The sequence below is a fragment of the Channa argus genome, chromosome 12 (genome assembly GCF_033026475.1).
Source record: "Channa argus isolate prfri chromosome 12, Channa argus male v1.0, whole genome shotgun sequence".
Classification (NCBI taxonomy): Eukaryota; Metazoa; Chordata; class Actinopteri; order Anabantiformes; family Channidae; genus Channa; species Channa argus.
The window spans coordinates 13,040,654-13,053,715 of record NC_090208.1 but is presented as its reverse complement, the minus strand read 5'-3'; the positions used below and the strand labels follow the sequence as shown (position 1 = coordinate 13,053,715).

Here is a 13,062-nt window from a genome sequence, read left to right as displayed (position 1 = left end):
AAGAAATTACAAACAATTGAGTGCTTCAATCAATCTGGTGATTTTCAAGACCCATAATCAAAATAGGTCACACACTATTCATTACTGACATTTCATATATATTTTATAGTCCCCTAAATTTTGCACAACTATTGCACTCTTGTCTTTACCTCTGTCCATTACTGTCCTCAACAAAAGTTTTAATTCCAAAAATTAAACATCCCATCCAGCCACTAAAAAAACCTAAATTTAACTTTCACAAGTAGAAGACTTTATTGTGACCTGACTTTACAGGGAATTGCCCTATTGCCACCTGAGGTACCTATTGGGTAATATCTGTTTGTACCAATAGATGGCAGCAGTGACTGTTATGTGAGTCACTGCAGCTGTGTCAAGCCAGTGCATGTGTAGACCAGTCATGTTAGTTGCTAAAACGGCCTGTGTCCAGTTAGGACTGTTCTGTTGCATTTTGCACTTTTGATATGCATTAAACTAAGCAGATGCTTAAATGAACATTCATCATATACAGCAAATACATTTCTTCAAGTTTAAATATGCTGAATTGACTAAGACTGAAGATGTGATACTAATCAAAGAAAGCAGTTTGACATATTATCATCATCCAATGTAGTATTTTGATCATGGCTAAATCTGGTCCTTTTAAAATATTTATGGAAAATTAGTAATATTTTATCTCTTTTCACACATTACTCAACACTATGGCACCTCTTATTATCACTCCCTGCTGGCTTCCCCCCTGCATCACATGTATTGTTTTTCTTTTTGTACTGGAAAGCACTGCACTTTCCCACATTCAGACACTATTAATATATAATATACTAATGACCATTTCATATGTTTAACAATTTGCTGCAGTTTATGTGAATAAACATTTTCCTACTACATGTGTGCTTATGCCTTTCTATTGCAATGATCTTTGATCTTTTCAGTGACTGCTCCTTAGTACCTTGTTCAAAGCTACAGTGTCACTTATAATGATAACTGCAGTAAAGTGACTTAACAAGGGCTGTCCAGTTGCCATTGGCGGTTTTGGTCTTTATATTTATTTAGCAACTTGGTGCAAATTAGTTACACAAGAAGCAGGAACTCCACTAATATTTAAAGCATAACAGCAGTTTTGTTCTGAGCTTGATTAAAAAAAAAATTGCCAATATGCCTCGGTTTTATTTTTGTGATATTATCACAAGACCCTATCCCTCTACTCTCCTGCCCTGAACTCTGCCCATACTCACCTGTTCTAGATTCCCTACAATCAGTCACTGCATATTAGCCTCGTGTTCCCCCTCCCACTTTGCCAAGTTATATTATCAGTTCAGTGTCCATAGACTCAGGCTTTCTTCTAAGATGGTCAGTTGCCTAATTATTAGTAATTAAGCATCTTGAAGCCCTGAAGCCTTGCAGCTAAATGGTTCACACGAATTCTTTCTCAGGCTTCATGTGCACACATCCCCCTGCTGGTCAAAAACTGTTCTGCAACAGCGCAGAACTACTACTCATCCTAGGTAAGTGGCTGTAGGTCACCCTGTTGATGATCTGGGCTCTTTCCAAGCATTTTCCTTTGTCCAGTACTTGAATCTAGAATCTACCTGGATGATTAGCAATGTCTTTCCAACAAGGAGGAGAGAAGTCCAGTTGACATGACTGAACTTCCAGATAACAACACTTGGCATTAACTGAGAATAGTTGATTGTGAAAATAAGTCTATAAATAATGAGACAGGTTTTACTTATTTCTACTTGTCTTCTATTTTTATTTATTGGTAATAGACACTTTAGGTAGTAAAACAAAACTAGTACGTACATATGATTTTAATGTTTGTATTCTGATCATCATGAAGACCTCGTGTTTCTACAGCTATTGAAAACTACAGGTCAGCTCACAGAATACACATGTATGATAATATTAATACATAAAAGTAAAGATGCGACTGATTAATCATTGAAGAAATTGTTCAGAGGTGGTTTGTTGTTTTTTCATAGATTTAGCTGTTTACTTTTACTTTACAACTCTATTGAATGAGGAGATTTTAAAAGTAGCAGAATATCATGAAATATAAAGAATTTTGGGTCATTTATTGGTTATAGATGTTATGATTATAGTTTAAATTTGTATTTATCAGAATTGTATGTGTAATATGTAAGTAAGTAAGGCACAACTGTTATCTCACTTGTAAATAATTTGTTACATCAATCATAACTTTTAGTAGGTTGGGTTTTTGCCTCCTTCACAGATGGGCTGCCTTGGATGACAGGGAAGAATAGTCTAGTTTTGTTGGAAAAGGAGTGCCACTGTACGAGCTGCAGACAGTATTTATGTTGGCATCCCAACTTTTAATATATCATCTGGACAATCTTTCCTATAAAACTTCGAGTTGTCATTTGTAGATTCTTAATAACAACAAAGTCCTTTTTCGATCCAGTGACAGCAGTGATTTCTAATGGGATTTCACATGAACATCAGCATTGACACTATTGGTGGTTTGTCAGCAGCCATGACAGCAGCACCAGGCAGGGTGCAGTGGCAAGACTGATCTTGTGGCTTACTCCACTTGATGCTGTAAATGTTGAGAGAAAAACCCACTTTAACATAAAAAATTGTGTAACATTAGAAATATTTGATAAGGCAGCGTTTAGTGTTGCTTACATGTGCCATTCACAGTAATGGAGTTGGTGTCGATGTTGAAGTCTGGGATTATTGGAGCTATGTTGATCAAAACGTTTGCAATCTGAGAGCCATTGGGCGCTGATCCAGATAAAAATGCAAGTGTCATGTTGTTGTTGATCGATCCGTTACTACAAAATAAAATTCAGATTATTGCATTGCTCATGTAAATTAAAGACTAATATTCTGTCATTGTAACAATAGAAAATTACCTGTATCCTATCACTTGCAGGGAGCGAAATGAAGGAAATGCAATTGAGTAGATGGGCACAAGCTGCAAAAATAAAAGCAAAATGTCTGTTAAGTACATTTATTTATCTGGTGTGTTTTTTTCACTTCTGCATTGTGTTAATTTGCATCATGCAGAGACAGTTTTTCAATTTCTTTCAACTCCTTTTTCATCAGTTTCTTCAGTGACTGACATATTTATTTTGTTTATATAAAAACAAACACAAATGTTAATTTAAATGTTTTTATATTAGATATAGTATCACAGTGTTCTCTTTGGTTTAGGTTGTTTCACATTTGTTTATTTTTGTAACTTTTCTGCCTTTAGCTCTGTACCCCACTCTACACCTTCCTGGTCACTTACTCACTTACATTGATTGTTCTGCATGTGCTTTTAACCACACTCACCTCAATTCTGTTTGTAATTAGTCTCACCTGTATAAAAGCATCTCATTCTTGCTACTCTTTGCTAGTTTGTCAGTTGTCCCTCTTGGCTTCAGTTTTCCAGCTATTCCCATGTTTCCAGTGACTGAGGATACCTACCTTTGAATATGTTTCACTCTAAGTGAGAAACTTACTTTAGAAATGATCTTTGAGGTCCGACTGATAGCTGCTGGAGATGTCAAATTCAGCAAGTCAACTGTAAATGTCTCTTTAGTTTTGAAATTAAGGTTTGTTGTTGTGATTGCTTCAGCAGTTGTAGCAGTTGTGGGAGCAGCTGTTGTTGCTGTTGTCGCTGTTGTTGCCGATGTCACTGTTGTTGTCGCTGTTGTTGCCGTTGTCGCTGTTGTTTCGACTGCTATACATATTGAAAGAAAGCACTTTACTTTAACATAAACAGTTGTGTAACATTCTAAATATTTCGTAAGGTGGGATTTAGTATTGCTTACCTATGCCATTCACAGAAATAGAAGCAGTGTCAATGGTGAAGACCGTGATGTTTGGAGCAGCTGTGATCAAAACATTTGCCATCTGAGAGCCATTAGGGGCAGATTCTGATGAAAATTCAACTGTCACATTGTTGTTTATTGATCCATTACTACAAAAGAAATTCATATTAATATTGCATTATTTATATAAATGACTGAATAATATTAAGATTCAGTGTGACATTAGAAAATTACCTGTATCCATTCACTTGCAGGGAGCGAAATGAAGGAAATGCATTTTGAAAGAAAGGCCCAAGCTGCAGATAGAAAAGCAAAGTGGCTTTAAGTATATTTATTGTATTAATGTGTGTTTCTTCACTTGTAGAATGTGTTTTTATTTACTTGCACCTTGCAGGGACGTTGCCTTCCAATTCCTGTTTCTTCCATTTAAAGTTCCTTCAATGACTACGATATTTTTAATCTGTATCATTTTGTTTATATAAAATGCAAGCACTAAAATGTTGATTTAAATGTACCTATATTAGACATAGTATCACATTTCAGTTTGTTTCATATTTGTTTATTTTTGCCATCTTCTCTATGCCTTTAGTTCATTACCCCTCTCTACAGCTTTTCCATCACTCACCCACCTGCTCTCTGACTCCACTCACCTTGATTGTTCTGTAACTGTTCTGTTTGAAATAGACCTCATAGAGTCATTACATTATAAATTGGAAACATTTAGCTGGGGAGGAAACAGGTTCCTCTTCGTCCGGTGTAAGTGTGGAAGCTGCTACTGAAGCTTCTTAACAGGACCAGTATTATGTTTCCCTCCCACCCCCAGGTAAGAAAGAATATAAAAGACGTGTAATGGCTTGGCAAGTGTGTTAGTGTGGGGGCTGGCGCAGTGAGCCCCGTGGAATTATGGGTAAAAGCCATTTAATTGTTCTGGGTTTAAAGTGTTTAATGTGCATAATTTGTGGTAGGATTAGTGATATGAGGTGTGTTCAGATGTTGTGGTTTTGTTATACAAGGTGTGTGTTTTGGCCGGCACCTTGAGGGGAAAGTACTGCGTATAGGAGTAGCGATCATGAGGACTGACAACTGTTGTGTCCGAAAAAAAAAAGCTTAGCTATTTCTGTTGCCAGAGCTAGCTGTAAAAAGGCAACACCTGTCTGGTCATTGCTTCCTGATGGCTCGAGGCACCTTGGGTCGTGTGGTATATGAGGCACAAGCGTTCTCTCTTTTGCCTGAAATTTTGCACAGTTTGCTCCCGAATTAACTCGGGGACAAACTAGCCAGCTAGCCGATTAGCTTAGTTAGCTAAGTCACTTAGGTTTAGCCTTAGCTTCAGCTTTGCTACCTCCCACAGTTAGCTCCCATAACCCGTGGGTTGCTACAGATTTATTAACTGTAATTTAATATAAGTGACTGTTATGGTGGAACCTGTTATCCTGTTTTCATTTTCAGTCTGTTTTGTTTGCTTTGATTTAAAGCTGACTAACTTAGCCTGTTGGTTAAAGCTAGTAAGCTTCACATACAGTACATTAAGCCATTGCTTAATAGTTGTATGAGCCAACCAAAGGTTTCCTCAGTTTAGTTTTTTGTTTTATGTATGTGTATTGAGAACTGTACTGTATTGTGTGTTGTGTTGTTTCTTTGTACTGATGATGTCATTAGTGACATCATACAAGTTTGATAGTTTGCCCCTGATGGTTGTCTGGTTGAGGGATTTTAGCAATAAAAGTGGAGGTCATTAAATTGGGCATAACCACATTTAAAGTATTTCACATGAAAACATTCGGACATGTTGAAACACAGGAATGTCGCAAAATTAAATGAAAATGTTTCTGCCTGTTTCTGTTTTTTCCACTCTGCATGGTTTGTCCTCCTGCCTGCCTGCCAAGTCAGTTTTAATGTACAGTAAGCTTAATGTTGTCTTGTGAATAAACTGCTAAACCTTCACCTACCAGACTACCTTTGTCTATGCTTGGGTCCTCTGTTTTGTCAGCTTGGGCATCCTTACCAGAGATCACACAGTTATTTTGAAATGTGTATAATTAAAATAAGTTTTTCGGGTGTGACTTTAATTTCTTCAGATTTTATTAGTCAAGCACTGATTTGGAAGTTGAGGTATGCAGGTTTTAGATGAAAATAAATGTGTTTGTAAGCAAATCAAGGAAATATGCGTTCATTTTTAACAATACTGGGACATTTTAGACATATAATAAAATATTCCCTATGACTAAAGCTTGCAACCTTTTGACTAGGTTTCAATTGAAGAGATATACTTACTGTTGTAACGATCTTTGAGGTGCGAGTTTTAGCTGCTGGGGATGATATATTTCCCAAATCAGCTGTGAATGTCTCTTTAGTTTTGAAATTCATGTTTGTTGTTGTGATCACAAATATAGTGGTCGGAGCAAATGTTGTTGATGTAGGTGTTGTTGTGGATGTGGTGGTAGTATCTGGTGTGGTCGTAGTTGTGGCTGACGTGGTGGTAATATCTGGTGTCGCTGAAGTTGTGGCTGATGTGGTGGTAGTATCGGGTGTCATCGTAGTTGTGGCTACTGTGGTGGTAGTATCGGGTTTTGTAGTAGTGGGTGGTGTCGTGGATGTTGTGGTAGTGGGCGGTGTCGTGGGTATTGTGGATGTTGTGGTGGTAGTATCAGGTGTTGTGGATGTTGTGGTGGTAGTAACTGGTTTCGTAATGGCGGATGTCGTCTTAGTTGTAGCTGATGTGGTGGTAGTATCAGGTGTTGTAGTAGTGGCTGGTGTCGTGGATGTTGTGGTAGGGGCCAGTAACATGGGTGTGGCAGTGGGTGTCGTCGTAGTTGTGGCTGACGTGGTGGTAGTATCTGGTGTCGTCGTAGTTGTGGCTGACGTGGTGGTAGTATCTGGTGTCGTCGTAGTTGTGGCTGACGTGGTGGTAGTATCTGGTGTCGTTGTAGTTGTGGCTGATGTGGTGGTAGTATTGGGTGTCGTCTTAGTTGAGGATGATGTGGTGGTAGTATCAAGCTTTGTGGCAGTGGGTGTCGTCGTAGTTGCGGCTGATGTGGTGGTAGTATCTGGTGTCGTTGTACTTGTGGCTGACGTGGTAGTATCTGGTGTCGTCGTAGTTGTGGCTGACGTGCTGGTAGTATCTGGTGTCGTCGTAGTTGTGGCTGACGTGCTGGTAGTATAGGGTGTCGTCGTAGTTGTGGCTGACGTGGTGGTAGTATCTGGTGTCGTCGTGGTTGTGGTTGATGTGGTGGTAGTATCGGGTATTGTGGCAGTGGGTGTCGCCGTGGTTGTGGCTGACGTGGTGGTAGTATCGGGTATTGTGGCAGTGGGTGTCGCCGTGGTTGTGGCTGACGTGGTGGTAGTGTCTGGTGTTGTCGTGGTTGTGGCTGACGTGGTGGTAGTATCGGGTGTTGTGGCAGTGGGTGTCGCCGTGGTTGTGGCTGACGTGGTGGTAGTATCTGGTGTCGTCGTGGTTGTGGCTGACGTGTTGGTAGTATCTGGTGTCGTCGTAGTTGTGGCTGATGTGGTGGTAGTATCGGGTGTTGTGGCAGTGGGTGTCGCCGTGGTTGTGGCTGACGTGGTGGTAGTATCGGGTATTGTGGCAGTGGGTGTCGCCGTGGTTGTGGCTGACGTGGTGGTAGTGTCTGGTGTTGTCGTGGTTGTGGCTGACGTGGTGGTAGTATCGGGTGTTGTGGCAGTGGGTGTCGCCGTGGTTGTGGCTGAAGTGGTGGTAGTATCTGGTGTCGTCGTGGTTGTGGCTGACGTGTTGGTAGTATCTGGTATCGTCCTGGTTGTGGCTGACGTGGTGGTAGTATCTGGTGTCGTCGTGGTTCTGGCTGACGTGGTGGCAGTGAGTGTCGTCGTGGTTGTGGCTGACGTGGTGGTAGTATTTGGTGTCGTCGTGGTTGTGGCTGACGTGTTGGTAGTATTGCGTGTTGTCACAGTCGGTGTCGTCGAAGTTGTGGCTGACGTGGTGGTAGTATCTGGTGTCGTTGTGGTTGTGGCTGACGTGGTGGTAGTATCTGGTGTCGTCGTAGTTGTGGCCGACGTGGTGGTAGTATCTGGTGTTGTCGTAGTTCTGGCTGACGTGGTGGTAGTATCTGGTGTTGTCGTAGTTGTGGCTGACGTGGTGGTAGTATCGGGAGTTGTGGCAGTGGGTGTTGTCGTAGTTGTGGCTGACGTGGTACTACTATCTGGTGTCGTCGTGGTTGTGGCTGACGTGGTGGTAGTATCTGGTGTCGTCGTGGTTGTGGTTAATGTGGTGGTAGTATCTGGTGTCGTCGTAGTCGTGGCTGATGTGGTGGTAGTATCGGGTGTTGTGGCAGTGGGTGTCGCCGTGGTTGTGGCTGACGTGGTGGTAGTATCGGGTATTGTGGCAGTGGGTGTCGCCGTGGTTGTGGCTGACGTGGTGGTAGTGTCTGGTGTCGTCGTGGTTGTGGCTGACGTGGTGGTAGTATCGGGTGTTGTGGCAGTGGGTGTCGCCGTGGTTGTGGCTGACGTGGTGGTAGTATCTGTTGTCGTCGCTGTTTTGGCTGACGTGGTGGTAGTAACTGGTGTCGTAGTGGTTGTGGCTGACGTGGTGGTAGTATCTGGTGTTGTGGCAGTGGGTGTCGTCGTGGTTGTGGCTGACGTGGTGGTAGTATCTGGTATCGTCCTGGTTGTGGCTGACGTGGTGGTAGTATCAGGTGTCGTCGTGGTTGTGGCTGACGTCATGGTAGTATCTGGTGTCGTCGTGGTTCTGGCTGACGTGGTGGTAGTATCTGGTGTCGTCGTGGTGGTGGCTGACGTGGTGGTAGTATCGGGTGTTGTGACAGTGGGTGTCGTCGTAGTTGTGGCTGACGTGGTGGTAGTATCTGGTGTCGTCGTGATTGTGGCTGACGTGGTGGTAGTATCGGGTGTTGTGACAGTGGGTGTCGTCGTAGTTGTGGCTGACGTGGTGGTAGTATCAGGTGTCGTCGTGATTGTGGCTGACGTGGTGGTAGTATCGAGTGTTGTGGCAGTGGTTGTTGTCGTAGTTGTCGCTGACGTGGTGGTAGTATCTGGTGTCATAGTGGTTGTGGCTGACGTGGTGGTAGTATCTGGTGTCGTCGTGGTTGTGGCTGACGTGGTGGTAGTATCTGGTCTCGTCGTGGTTGTGGCTGACGTGGTGGTAGTTTCAGGTGTCTTGTGGCTGACGTGGTGGTAGTATCTGGTGTTGTCGTGGTTGTGGCTGACGTTGTGGTAGTGACTGGTGTCGTACTGGTTGTGGCTGACGTGGTGGTAGTCTCGGGTGTTGTGACAGTGGGTGTCGTCATAGTTGTGGCTGACGTGGTGGTAGTATCTGGTGTCGTCGTGGTTGTTGCTGACGTGGTGGTAGTATCTGGTGTCGTCGTGGTTGTGGCTGACGTGGTGGTAGTATCTGGTGTCGTCGTGGTTGTTACTGACGTGGTGGTAGTATCTGGTCTCGTCGTGGTTGTGGCTGACGTGGTGGTAGTATCTGGTGTCGTCGTGGTTGTGGCTGACGTGGTGGTAGTATCTGGTGTCGTCGTGGTTGTGGCTGACGTGTTGGTAGTATCTGGTGTCGTCCTGGTTGTGGCTGACGTGGTTGTAGTATCTGGTGTCGTCGTGGTTCTGGCTGACGTGGTGGCAGTGAGTGTCGTCGTGGTTGTGGCTGACGTGGTGGTAGTATTTGGTGTCGTCGTGGTTGTGGCTGATGTGGTGGTAGTATCAGGTGTTGTGGCAGTGGGTGTCGTCGTAGTTGTGGCTGACGTGGTGGTAGTATCTGGTGTCGTCGTGGTTGTGGCTGACGTGTTGGTAGTATTGCGTGTTGTCGCAGTCGGTGTCGTCGTAGTTGTGGCTGACGTGGTGGTAGTATCTGGTGTCGTCGTGGTTGTGGCTGACGTGGTGGTAGTATCTGGTGTCGTCGTGGTTGTGGCTGACGTGGTGGTAGTATCTGTTGTCGTCGTGGTTGTGGCTGACGTGGTGGTAGTATCTGGTGTCGTAGTGGTTGTGGCTGATGTGGTGGTAGTATCTGGTGTCGTCGTGGTTGTGGCTGACGTGGTGGTAGTATCTGGTGTCGTAGTGGTTGTGGCTGATGTGGTGGTAGTATCTGGTGTCGTCGTGGTTGTGGCTGACGTGGTGGTAGTATCTGGTGTCGTCGTGGTTGTGGCTGACGTGGTGGTAGTGACTGGTGTCGTAGTGGTTGTGGCTGACGTGGTGGTAGTATCGGGTGTTGTGACAGTGGGTGTCGTCGTAGTTGTGGCTGACGTGGTGGTAGTATCTGGTGTCGTCATAGTTGTGGCTGACGTGGTGGTAGTATCTGGTGTCGTCGTAGTTTTGGCTGACGTGGTGGTAGTATCTGGTGTCGTCGTAGTTGTGGCTGACGTGGTGTTAGTATCGGGTGTTGTGGCAGTGGGTGTTGTCGTAGTTGTGGCTGACGTGGTGGTAGTATTTGGTGTCGTCGTGGTTGTGGCTGATGTGATGGTAGTATCTGGTGTCGTCGTAGTTGTATCTGATGTGGTGGTAGTATCTGGTGTCGTCGTAGTTTTGGCTGATGTGGTGGTAGTATCTGGTGTCGTCGTTGTTGTGGCTGACGTGGTGGTAGTATCTGGTGTCGTCTTGGTTGTGGCTGACGTGGTGGTAGTATCTGGTGTCGTAGTGGTTGTGGCTGACGTGGTGGTAGTATCTGGTGTCGTCGTGGTTGTGGCTGACGTGGTGGTAGTATCTGGTGTCGTCGTGGTTGTGGCTGACGTGGTGGTAGTATCTGGTGTCGTCGTGGTTGTGGCTGACGTGGTGGTAGTGACTGGTTTCGTAGTGGTTGTGGCTGACGTGGTGGTAGTATCGGGTGTTGTGACAGTGGGTGTCGTCGTAGTTGTGGCTGACGTGGTGGTAGTATGTGGTGTCGTCGTAGTTGTGGCTGACGTGGTGGTAGTATCGGGTGTTGTGGCAGTGGGTGTTGTCGTATTTGTCGCTGACGTGGTGGTAGTATCTGGTGTCGTCGTGGTTGTGGCTGACGTGGTGATAGTATCAGGTGTTGTGGCAGTGGGTGTCGTCGTAGTTGTGGCTGACGTGGTGGTAGTATCTGGTGTCGTCATAGTTGTGGCTGACGTGGTGGTAGTATCTGGTGTCGTCGTTGTTGTGGCTGACGTGGTGGTAGTATCTGGTGTCGTCGTAGTTGTGGCTGACGTGGTGGTAGTATCGGGTGTTGTGGCAGTGGGTGTTGTCGTAGTTGTGGCTGACGTGGTGGTAGTATCTGGTGTCGTCGTGGTTGTGGCTGATGTGATGGTAGTATCTGGTGTCGTCGTAGTTGTGGCTGATGTGGTGGTAGTATCTGGTGTCGTCGTAGTTTTGGCTGATGTGGTGGTAGTATCTGGTGTCGTCGTGGTTGTGGCTGACGTGGTGGTAGTATTTGGTGTCGTCGTGTTTGTGGCTGACGTGGTGGTAGTATCAGGTGTTGTGGCAGTGGGTGTCGTCGTAGTTGTGGCTGACGTGCTGGTAGTATCTGGTGTCGTCGTGGTTGTGGCTGACGTGTTGGTAGTATTGCGTGTTGTGGCAGTGGGTGTCGTCATAGTTGTGGCTGACGTGGTGGTAGTATCTGGTGTCGTCGTGGTTGTGGCTGACGTGGTGGTAGTATCTGGTGTCGTCGTGGTTGTGGCTGACGTGGTGGTAGTATCTGGTGTCGTCGTGGTTGTGGCTGACGTGGTGGTAGTATCTGGTGTCGTAGTGGTTGTGGCTGACGTGGTGGTAGTATCTGGTGTCGTCGTGGTTGTGGCTGATGTGGTGGTAGTATCTGGTGTCGTCGTGGTTGTGGCTGACGTGGTGGTAGTGTCTGGTGTTGTCGTGGTTGTGGCTGACGTGGTGGTAGTATCTGGTGTCGTCGTGGTTGTGGCTGACGTGTTGGTAGTATTGCGTGTTGTGGCAGTGGGTGTCGTCGTAGTTGTGGCTGACGTGGTGGTAGTATCTGGTGTCGTCGTGGTTGTGGCTGACGTGGTGGTAGTATCTGGTGTCGTCGTGGTTGTGGCTGACGTGGTGGTAGTATCTGGTGTCGTCGTGGTTGTGGCTGACGTGGTGGTAGTATCTGGTGTCGTCGTGGTTGTGGCTGATGTGGTGGTAGTATCAAGTGTTGTGGCAGTGGGTGTCGTGGTAGTTGTGGCTGACGTGGTGGTAGTATCTGGTGTCATCGTGGCCGTAGTTAATGATTCTGTTGTTGTTGAAACATTTGTAGCAACTGACCAAGTAGCAAAGTCAGTGGCCACTGTTTGTCAAGAGCAAAAGAATTAGTTAGTTGTTTATGTTAGAAAGCTGCAAAATACCTTTATTTCAATTGCAATAGTTTAAAGCAATTGTTGACTTACCTGTAAGTATCATCACACTTAGTAAGACTTTTCCAAAACCCATAGTTTCTGTTCTTGAACCTGCAGTATTTGACAGTATAGTGAATTAATAACAAATTCAGCATGTAAAATGCAGACTGATGTGCAGAATTGATGCAATTTCAAATATGATCATATTAATACTTAATAAACTTGGATTAGCTTTTTTATAAATCACTAAATGCAGCTATTCATTTTTCTCCTAATTTGTAACCTGTGCAACATACCATCTCCATTGGCATATTCAATTCCAAATGCATTTTTTTGACTTTTCAGAGTATGTTGTTATTCAGTGCTTTTTATTTTTTTATTTTTTTATTTGTCCTTTCGGCTTATCCCATGAGTTCAGGGTCGCCACAGCAGATCATTGTCTGCATGTTGATTTGGCACAGTTTTTATGCTGGATGCTATTCCTGACGCAACCCTCCCCAATTTCTACCGGACTTGGACCGGCACTGCAGTGGAGTGGAATGGACTGTTAGGGCTTCAGTGTCATGCCTAGGGACACTTCGACATATAGCCAGGGCCGGGAATCACCCTGTGGTCCATCGATGACTGCCTTTACCTACTGAGCTACAGCCACCCCCCCTTTGTTGTTATTCGGTGCAAATGCATGTAAATAGAAATAGATAGAAACAGCACAGCATATGGAGCCAATCAAAATTCAATTCTTTCTCAACTCAATTCTATTGTCTTTTCCATCTCAGCCTGTTAATGTTGCATGATTTATTACCTTCACAGCCAGGGTCTATAGCAGGTGCACAGTTTCTTAGGTGCAAGGAGTCAAATTTAAGAGGAGGTATAGTTAATTATCATGATGATCTCTTCATGTCATTTATTTTACATTGAAAATATACTAAACTTTGTTGGACTAGTCATTTATCAACTGCCAATTAATTTGCAATAGCATAGAATATATGTATATCTAACAATGCTTGCTGTGTCAGCAC

At 44.5% G+C, this 13,062-nt stretch overlaps 1 protein-coding gene across 1 annotated transcript; it reads right to left on the bottom strand.

The window, feature by feature from the left end:
* Nucleotides 1-1,761: 1,761 nt before the first annotated feature.
* LOC137137137 (mucin-2-like) lies at nt 1,762-11,920 on the bottom strand. Its single transcript, XM_067523075.1, is given in 10 exon segments — nt 1,762-2,554; nt 2,644-2,792; nt 2,874-2,935; nt 3,468-3,688; nt 3,780-3,928; nt 4,014-4,075; nt 6,054-8,799; nt 8,802-11,461; nt 11,556-11,739; nt 11,805-11,920. Coding segments are annotated over 10 exon segments (6,435 nt in total). The 3' UTR covers nt 1,762-2,468.
* Between the last annotated feature and the right edge of the window lie 1,142 nt (nt 11,921-13,062).